We start from the raw sequence: 17,353 nt of genomic DNA on the forward strand, positions 1-17,353 counted from the left end.
GGGATCATGACCTGAGCTGAAGGCAGACGCTTAACAAATGAGCCACCCAGGCACCCCCTTTGTCCGTTTTTTAATCCTATTGTTTGGTTTCAGTTTTGCTATTGAGTTATATAAGTTCCTTTTATATTTGGATATTCACCCTTTACCAGATAGTTGGTTTGCAAATATTTTCTCCAGTTTCATAGGTTACCTTTTTATTTTTCTGATTGTTTCATTTGCTGTGCAGAGCTTTTCAGTTTGATATAGATCCACTTATTTAATTTTCTTGTTGCTTGTGCTTTGGGTGTCACATCCAAAAACCATTGCAATGACCGATGTCAGAGTTCTTCAAGGAATTTTACAGTTCCAGATCTCACATTTAAGTCTTTAATTCATTTCAAGTTAATTTTTACAAATAGTGTAAGATAGGGGTCCAATTTCATTCTTTTGTATGTAGTTATCTGCTTTTTCCAAAAACATTTATTAAACTATCCTTTTCCCCCTGAGTATTCTTGGCTCCCTTGTCAAACAGTAGTTAACCATATACATAAGAGCTTATTTCTGGGCTCTCAATTCTTTTCTATTGGTCTATGTGTCTATTTTTAATGCCAGTACCATACTATTTTGATTACCATCACCTTGTAATAAAGTCTGAAATCAGGAATTTCAAAAAGATAATGAAAAAGAGAAGTATTTAAAAAAAAAAGAAAAAGAGAAGTATTGAGAACAGAGTGGAGAGAAACCTTAGACTTAATGGAAATTATCTTTTAAAAATATTTTAACATTCCCCCTTAAATAATTACACTAAGTCATTGTTAATACTCCTGTATAAGTTACAAAGATGTTATGAGAAAAAAAAATGGTCAGTGGAATTTAACTCACATAACCATGAGGAAAAGATCTCCAGATGGAGAAGAGTCTCTTTACAAATAATGATGGGATACAATTTAAAGAAAATAATTATTAAATCCTAGAGATTCAAACCCATAAAATGACAAAGAATTTATAAATTAATCCACAGAAATCAATTCTCAGGTGATTAACTGTCAAGTTTGGCAAAAAAAAAAAAATTGAATAAAATATCTCAATAACCATTATAGCTCAATAATCATTATAATTTCTGATTTTTTATTTTAGAGAAAAATCTAGGATAAAGAAAGGATGATTTTGTAGGATCACATTGTTCATCCAAAAATTCCATTATTAGTTTTAATATTTCCAAATCTAGTGATTCAAATATTTGTCCTTCCATTCAGGTTTTTACTCCCTATATATTCCTGTCTATTTGAAATTCTCACCTTAGTAGTCTCACCAAGGCCAACATGATAAGACACTGTGAAACATGATAAGCACAGTGAAAGAACCAATGCTAGGAACTGCTCAGCCTGCAAAGATAAATAAGACTTGGTCCCAGGGCCTAGGAAACCCAAAGTCATAAAAGGGAACCAAGACAGTTACATAGCCAACTATTAACTACATAATTCCAAATAGAATGTGATATGTATTTTAAAAGAGGTATAATGAAAATCAAAAGGGAGTTCCTAACATGGGTAAGCTCATTTTGCAAAACAAACTTAACAATAAAAATTACAATAGCTGGGGCATCTGGGTGACTCAGTCGGTTAAGCGTCTGCCTTCAGCTCAGGTCATGATCCCAGGGTCCTGGAATTGAGGCCCGCATCGGGCTCCTTGCTCAGCGGGGAGCCTGCTTCTCCCTCTGCCTGCCATTCCCCCTGCTTGTGCTCTCTTTCAAATAAATGAATAAAATCTTTAAAAAAAAGAACTTTAAAATTTGAAGTATCTTTAAAAAAAATTACAATAGCTAACATATATTGAGACTTACTACCTACCATGTACTGTGATTTACATGCATTACATTATTTAATCCTTACAAAAACCCTTTGAGGTTGTTTCTACTATTATCTTCATTTTATGGAGGAGGAAAACAGCTAGAATCTTTCGAACTTGGCACTCTACCCACATGCTTTTTTTTTCCATCCAAATACAGGATTCTGGGGAAGAGAAATAAACCTTCCCATGGTCTAGAGCTGTGTCGTCCAATATGGTAGCCCACCGCCACATGTGGTAATTGAACACTTGAAACATAGCTGGTCCTAATGATGACGTGCTGTAAGTGCAAAATACACAGAGGTATTGAAGATTTAGTACTGGAAAAAGAATGTAACACATCCCACTAATAGTTTTATATTGATTAGATGTTGAATTGATAAAATTTTATATTATGTGTTAATTAATATATATTATAAAATTCATTTCACCTTTTTTTGTTTGTTTTTCAAGTTTTAATATTGCTACTAGAAATTTTAAATTATATATGTAGCTTTCACCATATTTCTATTGCACAGCATTGTTTTAGATTGTTGGTAAAGCAAAGAATTATTAACCAAAAAATAATAATGTCAACAACAATCTTCTATGGTAGTGAGCCATCAGGAAGTAAATGCCAGAAGTAAGGGCAAAAAAAGGTATCATCTTATGCTTTAAAAAAAAAAAATCCTCTTGGGACACCTGGGTGGCCCAAAGACCCAGGAGAGCACGTGGTTGCAAATCAAGTCTAAAGGCAGTCGCTGGACAACTCCCCCTTGGTTGGGGAGGGGGTCTTTTGTTCTATTCAGGCCTTAGACTGAATAAATTCAACCCACATTATGGAAGAGTTCTGTTAACCTCGTCCAAAAACACCCTCCGGGTTGTCAATGCCAGACCTGATAAATCAGAACCTGCATTTTGAAAAGATCTGCTGGGTGATTTCACGCATATTCAAGTTTAAGTGGCATTGCTGTAGAAGACTCCTAAAGGGCCAGAATCCCTCCTTAAAGAGCTTAAAATATACATGGTAATTTCACTAACTCAGAAACTAGGCTTGATTTGTTGTTGTTTTAACTTGATAACTCTCCTAGCATTTATTGATCCGGAAGTGAGGGATGCCTTCAGAAATCTCCACTCTCCGTGCTGGGTGAGGGTAACCCTCCCATTTGTTCCCACGTGGACCTCAGCAAGCTTCTGACCCGGTTTTTTTAAATTACTGTCCTGTGAGTCTTCCCAGCTACAATGAGCTCCCCAAGGGCATCTACCACATCTTATTTTTCCTATCTCCAGGTCTCTATTACTCACGATAACAGCCAAACTGAAGTCTGGCGTCAGGACTGCAGGCCCACATCTGTCCCGTTCCCACTGCCCCATCCCCCAACCCTCCCAAGAGAGACTGTACATTTTCCTCTTTCTCAGGCAGCACATGCCAGAAGTTACTATTCGAACTAGACCTGGGGAGACATTACACACAGATTACTCTATAGGTTGAAGCATATGAAAATGACAATAGTGGCTTTTTTGACCCACAAAATCAGCGATTTCCTAGGACTGAACAGTATGTTTCCATTTAGTGTTTTTCCTTCGCAAAAACTACTTTAGGGACAATATGGCTGCCACGGGTAGATAGTACCAGGATTGCTAATATTCATGACAATTTACTATTGATAAATTAACGTCAAATACACACCATCCACTTCCCAACTTCGATCCCAGCCCTCCCCTTAATTATGCGCGATTTAAGTCCTCGCAGCCGCCTCCAGGGTCCCACTCATCCCGGAGGGGCAGCCCCTACGCTTTAGAAGGGAGCACAAGAGGGGAGAGCGTTGTTCCTCAGAACGACGGCGATCTGGCATGCCCAGAACCCAAGGGGCGAGATAACTCAACTCCCACCGCGCCCCACCAGGCCACAACGCCCCGAATTCTGCCTTGCCCCGCCCAACCCCTCCACAGTTGCCCGAACCTAAGATGGCGGCGGGGGCGGAGTCGGTGCGGCCGCCTCTAGGCGGGACCGCGGTGACAGAACGCCGAGGGGCGGTGCCAGCGGCGCCACCCCGCCCCGCCAGCGCGGCCCGGGCCTTCGGCTGTCCGGCCCCCGCTCTCCTTTCTGCCGGTATCGCAGTCCTGCTTTTCGGAGGCGTCATGAGGTCCCCGATTGGGGGCCTGGCCTCGAGCGATGGCGAGGAGGGCTCAGATAGGACGCCCCTCCTGCAGAGCACCCCGCGGGTTGAAGCCGGTGAGAAGCGGAGCTGTCCCAGGGCGGGGGTGGCCAGGATACCCGCGCCCTTGGCCGATGGGACCAGAGCTGCTTAGGCGTGAGGGGTCTTGAGGAAGGGAAGCGAAGGCGCGAGGGAACTCGAGGAGGGGAGTCCGTTCAGGGCCCCGCTTAGCCCCCGTCTGCCCCGGTGCCCAAAAGCCGTTCTGGGGTCTGGCGGGGACCGTGAGGCCGGGCCGGGCTGGAGGCTTGGGTGGGGCCTCGGCAGGTGCAGCTCCGCGGGGTCTGGGCGGGAGCAGCTGGGCGCTGCCCGCTCTGGGCTCCTGGCAATTCTCGATGATATCGAGCGGGGAACCCCATGTTAGAATGTATTGTAGGAGAACCTGTGAATCAATGGGCAAAGGGCCGAGCGGAAGACCCGGAGTAAGAGCAAACTGGGAGAAAAACCTGCAGATCGGTGGGCAAAGGGTTGGACGGAGCTGCTAGCTCTTTCTGTCACCGCCAGGTTTCCTCAACTGCCGCCCGCCGGCATGTAATCTGGTAGCGCCTTGGGCGAGGAGCTGAGACCGAGGAGGACTGAGGTTAATTAAATTTGTGTGTATGTGGAGGAAAACTATTGCATAAGCCAGCGAATATCTTGAATTTTTTTTTCCGTATGGTAGTCTATGGTTACATCGTAGCAGGTCTACGATTTAAGTTAGAAAACAGTTATCTTCAAGATAATATCTTCAAGGTAATATCTTCAAGATATCTATAAAGTTCTAAGATAATTTGCCAAAGGTCTTGCAACAAATAGAAAAGGAAGTACTTCACAACGTATCTTCCCTGAATTTGGAGAAATTAAAATATATTGCTATTTAATACTTTTATAAATGTAACTTCTTTAAAGTAATTAAAACTAAAGAATAAATCCATTTGTACGCATTCTATAGTTTCAAAGATGTGTGCATGAGAAACAGTTGAATTAGAAATTTGACTTTTCCTGACCAAGAACAGGATCGTCCTGTGGTATCTTTTTTGTTTTTAACATTACCAGATGGTGGCAGTAGATGTGGCAACCTAAGAGCTCCATCCGGCAGCTGGGAGCTTATTTTAGAGGACGCTCAGTGTAAATACTGTACCAGTGACGTTAGACCTGGAAGTTGGACTTAGTTCCATAAACTGAGCTTTTTCTGTGGCATACACTGTTAGATTTCTAAAATCTTCTGTAAAATAATCTAGTATGGAAATACAGAAACAAATGCCATCAAGATATTCCCTAGAGACTACCATATTCTGTTGCAGTTGAGAAAATATATATAGCTGTACTTCATCCATGCCTAAGTGTATAGTTTTGATTTTTCAGGAGAGAAAGGCCAACAAAATGTCAGTGGTAACATTTTACAGTAGTAAAAAGACCTTAGAAACTAACCACCCTCTGGTGGTGCATCATTTTATACATAGACAACCAAGGGCCACAGAGATTACATTCCCAAAGGTTGCAGCATGTAGCCACATTTGTGTTACATTTGAGAAATTCCTATTTGAAAAATGCTTAATCGTTTTTACTTGATCCATTACAAATTTGAGAGTTCCCCATTCCATGGTGAATACGAGGACATGGTTTTATGTTTCTTTACTAAGAGCTAAACTTAAGATATATTTCTTTAGTGTTAAGAATTAATGCCTCTCAGGTTGATGTAATATGATGGAATTTTCAGTAACCCAACTATGGTTGCCCCTCAAGCATTTGCTTTTACTCAGCCTGGTCGATTTCAGAAATGCACACCAAAATGATGGGAGAAGGCTGGCTCAACACTGATAAACAATAGGAAGTCTATAGATTTTTCTGCCTAATTTAGGTAGGAGGAAGGGAGGGAACTAAGCAAGGAAGAGCAAAGCTTCCCCTCCCACACATAAAAATTCTTCATTCCTCACACTTTATACCAGTTGAAGGTTTGCTTTTGAATGAATGACATGTGTCTTGCATTTGATTAAGTGGATTTTCAAAATACTGTTGCACCAAAAATGTACTCATTTGTGTTAGGAAAAAAATCAACTGTAGGGCTTCTAAGACATTTCTTTGTGTTTAAAAACAGAGCATAGATTTGAAGCCAGAGTCCCTAACTGCCAAACCCAGCTCTACTAACTAGGTGTGTGAGCTTTAGCAATTACCTAAGCTCTCTGTACTTTCCTTATCAATAAATCAGGGAAAATAATATACCTAATTTACAGGGTTATTGTGAGGATTAAATGAGCTAATAGGAAGTGCTTAGAAGAGTTTGGCACATAGTAAATGTTAGTTACTATTACTATTATTATTATTATCATTATTTTCAACGAAGGCCATTTAGATTTTGCATTCCTCAGAGAAGCTGGGCATGGCAAAATGAGGTCCCCATTCTTCATGGTCACACTGTATCGGAACTTGTGATTTCTAGCTTGTAATATAGGTCATTCTGTGCTTTGTTTTCATTGATGGGGTGTTTTGTTTGTTTGGGGTTTTGCCTCTACTACTCTGTTGGGGATGTTACATTCAGGATTCAGTTACACAAGCATTGAGTTTCACAAATACACTTCTTGTGTGAATATAGTCTTAAATATAAGATTCGGAGTGCTGGTAGAGAGCAACCACATTACAGAACAAAGGCAAATGGCCTTGGATCATTGGATCATTTGGTCATATCACAATAGTAACTGAATCCATTTTAAGGGAATTTGGTGTTTTCACATAAACGGGTATTAATTTGGGAGCTAAGAATACATAAGGATCTATCAGGAACTAATTATCCATAAGACAGAGTAAGACTAGTTGAATATTACCCTTTCTTTTTAAAAAGATTTTTATTTTTTTTATTTATTTATTTGAGAGAGAGCGCACACAAGAGGGGGTACGGTCAGAGGGAGAAGCAGACTCCCTGCTGAGCAGGGAGCCCGATGCGCGACTTGATCCCGGGCCAAAGGCAGTCGCTTAACCAACTGAGCCACCCAGGCGCCCTGAATATTACCCTTTTTAAACACAAAACATATTGTATTCATGTTAGATAAGAAATCATTTTTCTTTTTTGGAAGATTTTTTTTTTTTTTAAGTAATCTCTATGCCCAACATGGGGCTCGAATTCACAACAGAGATCAAGAGTCACATGCTAACTGCCTTCAGCTCAGGTCATGATCCTGGAGTCCTGGGATTGAGTCCCACATCGGGCTCCCTGCTCAGCAGGGAGTCTGCTTCTCCCTCTGACCCTCCTCCCTCTCACTCCCTCTCATGCTCTCTGTCTCTCGTTCTCTCTCTCGCAAATAAATAAAATCTTAAAAAAAAAAAAAAAAGAGTCACATGCTATACCAACTGAGCCAGCCAGGCGCCCCAGTAGGAAGTCTTTTTTAATGCAATTCCTGGGCCAAGGGGGCTCACTATGTCCAGTGCCCACCCTCCTCTAGGAAAAATCATCATCTGTGTGGGTCAGTGCTCCTAACCATGGATTTTCCACCTCAGTCTCAGCCCCTCACTATTCAGTACTCCTTTCTCCTCCCCACTGCCAAACCCTTCCACAATGAATAAATACCCTGCATTCTAGGGTTTTCACCAGCCTTCCCTCCACCACATCATTGCTTCAACAGAAACCTGGCCTTCTGGGCATATCATTCTCACTCCTCACTGCTGCCTCAAGGGGTGATTATTTTCTCTTGCCCTGTGCTAATTGATGAGAGTGACTCTTCCTTATTCCACATGGATGATGCTTCCAGACAATTACCCCTCTACTCTCAATGCCTGGTGACTTCCTACTCATTGATGAAGACTCTATATAAATGTTCTTTCTCCAAGAGGCCTTCCCTGACCCCCACCCCACACATACACACACACAAGCAGTTTAATGTGACTCCTTTGCCCCTTGTTACATACATATATAGTAGTATTTTATCTTATTGGTATAAATTTCTCCAGGGTGAACAGGAAAGGAATTCATTTTTGCTGAGTGCTTATCATAACTGCCCTAGAGTATTTCATTTAATCTACACACAACCCAGTGAGGTGGTTATTGTTTGCCTCATTTTAGAGCCAAGAAACCTGAGAATGAAAACTATTTTTTTAAGATTTTACTTATTTGTTTATTTGAAAGAGAAAGAGAGGACGCGAGTAGGGGGAAGAGCAGAGGGAGAGGGATAAGCAGACTGTGTGCTGAGCAGGGAGCCCGATGCGGGGCTCGATCCCAGGACCCCGAAATCATGACCTGAGCCGAAACCAAGAGTCAGATGTACGCTCAACCCACTGAGCCACCCAGGTGCCCTGAGAATGAAAACTATTAAGTAACTTCCCCCAAAGACACATGGCCAGTGAGATTCAGGACTGAGATTCATTCCCAGGTCTGCTTCTCTCTAAATTAGCCTGTGTTCTTTCAACTACACCCACTCCACATTCCTAAATTTAAACCATATTTTAGAAGCTGATGTTTGTTTTGATGGGTGCTGTTCGTTATGCAAGCATGATTTTGCTTTGAACTTGATTTCAGTGTGACGGATGCTTGATGGATGTTCTCTGTCTTCATAATGCAAGCATTCTTTTGTTGGACCAATTTCAAACATTATCCAGATTCACTGGCACATTTTGTCTTAACACCATGCTTTTTTGAAATAAAATTTTTCTGACTGATTCTTAAGCAACAGCCATTTTTATAAAGTAGTGACCATATATTTTTAATATCTCTTACAGCGTCATAGCTATATACTTTGTGACATCTGTGTTGGCTTTTTATTTTCTGATTATTGACTGTGCCCCAAAAAGTTAAAATTGCCTGACCCATAACTTCTAGGTCAGTTTTTCAAGTAATATCAAGCTGCTTGCCCCACATCTTCATAGGGTAAGGTATAATCACAGTCCAATGAAGCATCTCATGGGGAGAAGCTGATTACAGTAAAATAAGGTAACTACAAATAGGATAGAGAGAAGTAATAACATTACAGGTCAGAATGGCATAAAATAAAGTTGTCTAGACTAGTAAATTGAATTACTAGTAACTTTATCCCTCCCTTTCACTTACTCCCACATCTAATAGGTAGGCAAGGCCTGTCAGTTCTGTTTTTAAATTTATCTCAAATCTGCCCATTTCTGGGGTGCCTGGGTGGCTCAGTCAGTCAAGCATCTGACACTTGATTTCAGCTCAGGTCTTGATCTCATGGGTCCTGGTTTGAGCCCCCGGGCTCCTCCTTGCTCAGTGCTTCTCCCTCTCCTTCTGCCTCTCCCCTGCTCATGCTCTCTCTCTTTGTGTATCTGTCTCAAATGAATAAATAAAATCTTAAAAAAAAAAAAAAAAAAGGACCTGCCCGTTTCCCGGGAAAACAATAGTCCCATAAATGATCTTTCTGAGTCTACATCTTCCACTACCATTCACACTCCTCCCCCTTTGTAATCTCCACACGGCAACCAAAGAAGCTCTTGAAACCATAAATGACCTACTGTCATTCCTCTGCTGAAATAGATAATGAACTCTGTCAATAGTACCTTGGCAAAGCACACAGTACATGTATCTGGAGTTTTCTTGTTCCAAGTTACTCCAAGTAACACACTTTGGTTGTCCAAATTTGGCAAGATTATGAGTCCACCATCCAGACTTCTGTGTATTACTCTCCCACACAGAGCGATGATAAAGAAAACACGCCTCACACTATCCAAAAGTCTCTTAACTAGACAGCAGCCCATATGGTTGGAACAGAAAGCAAATGTATCTAGATTCAGTTAACAGAGACAGCACAAATGGAGCCTTAGAAATACAGTTCTCACAGGTCAAGATCTCACTATGGCAGTGGTGCCATAATTCTAATAGCTGTACTCCTCCAAAAGGAGTCGAGAATGCCGCATGACAAGTTCTCTGGTAAATGATGTAAATCCTGCACAGAGGAAAAATTGATTGCAGTTGTTAAGTGTGTGAGGGCTCCTCGAAAAGTGAGGTGGATCATAATACGTTAATATATCCCTAAGTAGAGCTGTGCCATATTCACTAATGCTTCAGTCTGAATCAGTACTAAGACCTTTGTACTCTGAAAAACGTACTGTTGCTTGAGGTTGGGTCAATGAAAGCACCAGGATTCCTGAGCAGGGGAAACACACACACATATAGAGAGTTAGTAGGTCATTACCAAATAAAAGCATACATATATTCATGCATATGTATTTAACTTTAGATTGTCATTACCAAGTAAAATAGACATTCGTGTCTTTCGACAGCTATTTAGCAAACACTCAGTGTTTGCCAAATTTACAGGTGTAAAACCCTGGATTAGCCACTCTCTTTCTCTGTCACTAAGGGACCAATCAACCTTAACTTCCTAAATTCCTGTCCCCTCTCCGATTCTGCAACTCAGCAAAAGAAGAAAAAGACCAAATAATGTGCATACGCCTGTAATTAAAGTAAAAAATAGATCAAAACGCCTCCTCTCACATGATCTTTCATTGGTTCCTCCAACCAATTCCGCCTTCCCTTTTTTTTTTAATCCCTGTGTTACATTCACTTGCTTACTTTTTTTAAATGTGGGCCCTTTAAGCATGTTCAACTGAGCAACTGTCACAGATGCTGCAACTGTCATAGATTCTGCAAGTTTGCTTCTGGATTCTTAAATACATTTAGTTTAGGAGGGCCTTAAGTATTAATCATGGCTTCTGATTCAAACCCAGCCTCCGAGGATACTTTTCAAGGTAAGAAATTTATCAAGAGGGGTTTCATACGCTAGCCTTGGCAGGAAACTTTTCGTGCCGTGCTACACTTACAGTGAGATGGCTACTAATCCATAGTCCACAGTTTCGGTGCTTTGCTGTAGTCAGTACTCTAGTACTGATTGGCCATATTTTAGATAGTTTTTCAGAAGTAATGTACCATTAAACCCCTTAACTGTTTTTCTTGAATCTTTGTCAACTGACAGGGATTAGGGATTCAGTTTTGACTCTGTAATGGAGATTTTTCTTTTTTTTAGAGAGAGAGAGCAAGAACGCATGTGCACACAAGCGGGGGGGGGGGGGGGGGGGGGAGGGAGGTGGGGTAAGGGGAGGGGGAGGGGCAGAGGGAGGGGAAGAGAGAATCTCAGGCGGGCTCTGCGCCCAGTGCAGAGTCAACATGGGGCTCAGTCTCACAATCCTGAGATCGTGACCTGAGCCAAAATCAAGAGTCAGATGCTTAACCGACTGAACCACCCAGGCGCCCCTGTAATGAAGATTTTTCTGAGCAAAGTTGATAAAGCTATTGCCTTCATGTTTTAAGAAACTGTCTTACAGTTCAGGCTCTCACGTGTTAAATGTTTATCAAAACTACAGCTACCGAAGACAAATTCTCTTTGATAAATGTTTTTAGATATGCTTAATCTGAAAATATTCTCAGAAAACTATTCATGATTCATTAATTTGTGTACTTCTAAAAAGTAACCTTTTCAGTAATTTAGACAATATCATCTAAGTCATTCTACTGAAACCTGTCTCCCAATATCTGTTTCAGCTCCAGCGTGCTGCTCTGCTCGCTACAACTTAGCAGTTTTGGCTTTTTTTGGTTTCTTCGTTCTCTATGCATTACGTGTGAATCTGAGTGTTGCGTTAGTGGATATGGTAGATTCAAATACAACTTTAGCAGATAACAGAACTTCTAAGGAGTGTGCAGAGCATTCTGCTCCCATAAAAGTTCTTCACAATCAAACGGTAAGTGCTACTTTTTAAACAATCTTAATCCTTAAATACATCCAAGTAAAAATATTGAAAGGTCTTTCTTCATCCTACAGAAACCACAAACACTTTATGCATGGAAGCTCTGAATCTTTTTCTTTTGTGCTTTTTTCAGGAACTGGTTGAACAGTAAGGTAACTACAGCTACTGCTTCTTGGTGTAATACACTTTGATCTGTCTGAAAAGTAGTTTCTCAGTTTCCTCTATAAACATACCAACCATCCTTGAAGATAATTTGGAAAAACCTGTTTAGCATACCAGGAAATTTGATTGTTTTTGATGTTGCTGAATAGTTTTTATGGGACTATTCTGCAATAGCTATTTTACTTAAAAGGTTATGGTTGCAAGAGAGCTTAGGTCATCTGCAGGCTGAAGAATCAGGTCAATTTCTTAGGACGTTATTTTCCAAAGTTTATACATGCCTAACATAAGCTGCTTGAGTCACTTTGCCTGCTTCATGTTATAGTGGAATTGATAAGTATGTGTTCATCATTTGTTCATAATTGAGTTTTACATACATTAAATATTTTGTTTTGCTTATGACATGGGGAGATAGAGAAGGAGAAAAGGCTGGTGTCCTTTTTATGACTATATCTTCATCCATTTTCAGCGCTCACAAAGGAGCCAGATCACACTTGGGTTAGTCTCCTCTGCCGTTTATACACAAGAGCATCCAAGCTCAGAAGAGGGTTTCTGCCCAAACAACCAAACATACAAAATAATGACGTACCAAAATAATTTTTTATTTGACTTTAATAACGTTGCTGAATACATATTTGAGCACACATCACCCACTTTCCCTACTTCAACCTGTGACTTATAACTGCTGGACGGTTCATGAGGTCCAAGAATTCTACAGATAAGCCACAAATTGGTACTTCAAATAAGGGTAATTAGAGGGGTGCTTTGTATCTTTCCTTTTGGCAAATGCTTTTGTTGATCTAGCTAGTTATCTTCATCTGCCTTATATCAGCAGTAAAAAGAAATCCTGAGATGGTTCTTGACACATTGGCTCAGTGATACAACTATGTGAATTAAAGATGTCAGATATTCAGATGAGTCACTAAATCTTCATTATGACCTTACTATGTACTGCTACTAATTAAAAGACATCTCCTACTCACATGGAGTCTATGGCTTGGTTTAAATTCTTGCTCTTTTGTCTTGTTTAATATGCTTGTGCAAGTACTTGTTCTGAACCAGGGAGATATTAATGATCTATATTTGTGCATACTAATAACCAACATTAAGTGTGTGTCAGGCCTTTTTCATTTAATCTTCCCAGACCGCAAATCCAGTAAGTAATAGAGCTAGGCTTGAACCCAGCCATGGCTCCAAAGCCTAGTTCAGCCACTACAATATTCTGTTTGGTAGAATTTCTGGATTAAGTCTGTGCCTCTTTTTTGAGCTTTCTTAGTTATGATCATTACAAAGCCTCTACAACTCATCCTATAGTCTAGTTTCATAAAATAACAGGCCTTCTTGAAATTTATGGCTTTCAATTATTTTCCATTCACTTCTAGAAATTGCATGCCTATGCTGTGGTGACTCACCTACCTGATAGAAAGTTTGCAAGTTCTTCCGTCTAAAACAGTGGTTCAAAATTACATTTATATGTACTAACCTGCCAATTAGACAAAGGAGCTATTTAGTCAAGGTCTTAAAATGTTGTTGTTGTTGTTTTTTCCTCCTACTCTTTATAGGGTAAAAGGTACCAGTGGGATGCAGAAACTCAAGGATGGATTCTCGGTTCCTTTTTTTATGGCTACATCATCACCCAGATTCCTGGAGGATATATTGCGAGCAAAGTGGGGGGGAAACTGCTGCTAGGATTTGGGATCCTTGGCACTGCTGTCTTCACCCTGTTCACTCCCATTGCTGCAGATTTTGGAGTTGGAGCCCTCATTGTACTCAGGGCACTAGAAGGACTGGGAGAGGTAATTTTTTTTCTCTCTTTTATTTTTCCTCTTACCCTGTATCACTTTCTTGTCTTCTTAAAGATATCATTCTTTGGTATGAATATAAACCAAAAATTGACATCGGAAGATAATAGGGATTTATTTTTTAATTAGAAAGATCATTGGGGTGCCTGGGTGGCTCAGTCAGTTAAGCATCTGCCTTCAGCTCAGGTCATGATCTCAAGGTCCTGGGATGGAGTCCCGCATCGGGCTCCCTGCTTGGCTGGGAGTCTCCTTCTCCCTCTGCCTCTCCGCCTTGCCCCCTCTCGTGCTCTCCCTCTCTCAAATAAATAAATAATATTCTTTAAAAAAAAAAGAAAAGAAAAGAAAAATGATTAACTAGAAAATAACCTGAGTAGATTGCATATCAGTGAGGTCAATGAGTTCTCTAATGGGAGCATGCAGAAAATGGAAGATTTGCTAAAAGATCAGAGAAAACATTTTCCAGGGGACACTTCACAGCCCCTCCTCCTACTCACTCCTACTTCAGGAGATAAGAAAATAAACCACTGTTAAAACGGTTAAGATGGACAGACCATCCTTACCTTTGGAACTTGGCCACAGTTTATCTCTGCCTTATCATTGATTGCCCAGATCTAAAACACATTTTACACAATGGATTGTCAAGTTGCCTTGTTTTACTTTAGATGTGTTGTTATTCATAGAGCTTCCTCTTTGTTCTTTTTTCTGGTTCCCTAGCTTAGAGACAAATAATTTATCATTTTATATAACTATCTTTCTTTACTTTTGTGATTCTTCTGACCTTTCTGCTGCTTTGGGAATTGTTATCAATTTTTGTCTTTTTTTCCTCCCTCCTAAGATTTTTATCACTCGAAAATTTTAATTCCTTATCTTTCTTTTCCTTCCCACTTCTCTTTTGCATTTCATAATATGATTTCATTCATTTATTTATTTATTTATTTATTTATTTTAGAGAGGGAAAGAAAGAGAGGCAGGGAGGTGGGACAGAGGGAGGGAGAGAGAGAGAGAATCTTAAGCAGGCTCCATGCCCAGCACAGAGCCCAACACGGGGCTTGATCCCACGACCCTGAGATCATGACCTGAGCTGGAATCAGGAGTTGGACGTTCAACCGACTGTGCCACCCAGGTGCTCCCAGTATCTCTATCTTTAAATAGTGATCTCTTTTTGTTTCTGACTTTGAGCTTTACCTTTGAAACTGAGACATAGGTTAATTTTGCTCTTAACATTCCTGTAACCCAAGCAAATTGTTGTCCTCTGGGTTTGGTTTATAGCATTAAGCTTATGTTAGGTAGCAATGTATCATGCTGTGCTGGAAAAACACTGACCGGAGTCATAAGATCAGAGTTTGAGTAATAACTCCCCTGTATCTAATGGTGAAACCTTACATAAATCTCTAGACCTCAGTTCCATCATTTTTAAAATTGGGACTAAAATACCTGCCCCATCCTCAGTCACAGCTCAGATGTGATAATGATTGCTAGAATACTTTGGAAATTGCCAAGTACTACTTTTTTTTTTAAGCTTTGATCACTCATCCGAGCATTCTTATTTTGTTCTTATCAAATAGAGATGTACTAAATAAACTCTTTTGACTACAAAATAAAAATTACTCCCTTATTACCAGGTTCCTCTTATGACATAAGTAAAATATACTTAATTGTAGTATATTTTCTCTGATCCAGATATTGAATCTCCTTGCTGAATGTATTCCCATATATTAGCTTCCTGTTGGTTTATGCCACTAATATAGCATTATAGTATATTATCTTACTACTGCTATCTCAAGTAACTGTGTTACTTCTGAATAGAAGTTAAGTTGTGTTTATTCTTCTTTTATCTTTCTCTGTTCCTCCAGTATGTGTCACATGTACATTGCCTCATCCATAAACTTAGGTCAGCATCTTTCATCTCTAGCATCTGATTCACCATAAATATATCTACATGATCCCTAGGGTTTTATAATAAATTTTTTCACAACATAACCTCTGTGCATATTTCCCAACACCTTAATCTTTATTCTGTAATGATTCATCCTGTGGATGTCCCATGATACAGATTCTTATCAACTTGCAATGCTGCCTAAATAATTTTTTTAAGATTTTATTTATTTAGGGGCGCCTGGGTAGCTCAGTCGGTTGAGCATCTGCCTTTGGCTCAGGTCATGATCCTGGGGTCCTGGGATCGAGCCCCGCATCAGGCTCTCTGCTCATTGGGGAGTCTGCTTCTCCCTCTCCCTCTGCCTCTATGGTCTCTCTCGCTCTCTCAAAAATAAATAAATAAAATCTTTAAAAAAAAATTTTATATATTTATTTGGGAGAGTGAGAGAGAGCTCAGCAGGGGGGCAGAGGGAGAAAGAAAATCTCAAGTAGACTTCCCACCAAGTGTGGAGCCCAGTGCAGGGCTCCATCTCACGACCCTGAGATCATGACCTAAGCCAAAATCAAGAGTTGGACCATTAACCAACTGAGCCACCCAGTTGCCCCTGCCTAAATCATTTTTGCCCTCCGTTGGTATTTCTTTCTTTCTTTCTTCTTCTTCTTCCTTTTTTTTTTTTAAAGGAATCAGCAGAAGATACAAAGTGTCAAAGCATTTATTCTTGTCTCCATTAATAATAGCACTAGCTACCCTTTAGCTTTACAACAATCATGTGAGATAGGGAGTATTATCTTTGCTTTACAGATAAAAAAACTGAAGTTCAAGGAGGTTAACTAATCTTTGTTAGGCTGCACAGTTAGTGAGTAGCCAAAGACAGCTGTGAGTCCACTGCTTTGAATCCACCAAAATCTATTCCCTCCCACCTCTCCTCTGGCATCTCCTCCTCTCCCAAGTCTCTGTGACCCTCCTGCCTCCACAGCTCCGTTGACTCTTCCTATCAGTAATTGACATTTACTAAGCTAGCTATCACCAAGAAAAGGAAAAAAAAAAAAAAAAGACTATAAACACTCTAATTGAATTCATCAGGTTTTTGAAGGACAATTTTTCTTATTAAAGTCAATTTGAATTTTCTTCCAGTATCCCAAAGTATTAGCTCAGCATTTTTTTAAGTTATATATTGGTAGTAATATTCCCATTTCATTCAGGCTATTAATAAAGTGAATGAGTAAAATTGACCTTGAGAGAGATTCCTTTATGTCATCATGCAGTGTATTCTTTTAGATTTATTGTAAATCCTTACCTTGTAGTCCTCAAACCAGCTGACAGAACCCACAAATCTTTGTTCAGATTTTGGAAGTACTTCACTATAAGGTACTTTTACTCAGCACTGTGTAAACATCTCACCTCATGGAACCCAATTCTAGTTTGGTTCTTATCCAGAAATTTCTCTTACAGGGACACCTGGGTGGCTCAGTCGGTTAAGCATCTGCCTTTGGCTCAGGTCATGATCCCAAGCTCCTGGGATCAAATCCCGCATTGGGCTCCTTGCTCAGTGGGGAGCCTGCTTCTCCCTCTGCCCCTCCCCCTGCTTGTGGGCTTGCTGTCTCTCTCTCTCTCTGACAAATAAATAAGCAAAATCTAAAAAAAACAAAAAACAAAAAAACCACCAAACTCTAAAAAAAACTTTAAAAAAATTTCTCTTACAACAAAAGACTCAACTGAATTAAAACATTAACAAAACTACCTTGGGGCGCCCTGGTGGCTCAGCTGTTAAGCGTCTGCCCTTGGCTCAGGTCATGATCCCAGGGTCCTGGGGGCTCCCTGTTCCGCGGAAAGCC

The 17,353-nt window shown here is 40.3% G+C and overlaps 1 protein-coding gene across 5 annotated transcripts in view; it reads left to right on the forward strand.

Moving 5' to 3' along the window:
- Positions 1–3,847: 3,847 nt before the first annotated feature.
- Positions 3,848–17,353, forward strand: part of SLC17A5 (solute carrier family 17 member 5) — a 49,234-nt gene continuing 35,728 nt past the window's right edge. For 2 of the 5 annotated variants that reach the window (XM_078055092.1, XM_078055094.1), the window contains exons 1-4: positions 3,848–4,042; positions 10,668–10,688; positions 11,479–11,675; positions 13,403–13,636. In XM_078055092.1, coding sequence (XP_077911218.1) covers positions 3,949–4,042; positions 10,668–10,688; positions 11,479–11,675; positions 13,403–13,636 — 546 coding nt within the window. In that variant the 5' untranslated portion in view covers positions 3,848–3,948. The remainder of the gene's footprint in view (positions 4,043–10,667; positions 10,689–11,478; positions 11,676–13,402; positions 13,637–17,353) is intronic. The other 3 variants (XM_078055093.1, XM_078055095.1, XM_078055096.1) reach the window with 2 other exon arrangements.

The sequence above is a fragment of the Halichoerus grypus genome, chromosome 9, assembly GCF_964656455.1.
Source record: "Halichoerus grypus chromosome 9, mHalGry1.hap1.1, whole genome shotgun sequence".
In the NCBI taxonomy this organism is placed as follows: Eukaryota; Metazoa; Chordata; class Mammalia; order Carnivora; family Phocidae; genus Halichoerus; species Halichoerus grypus.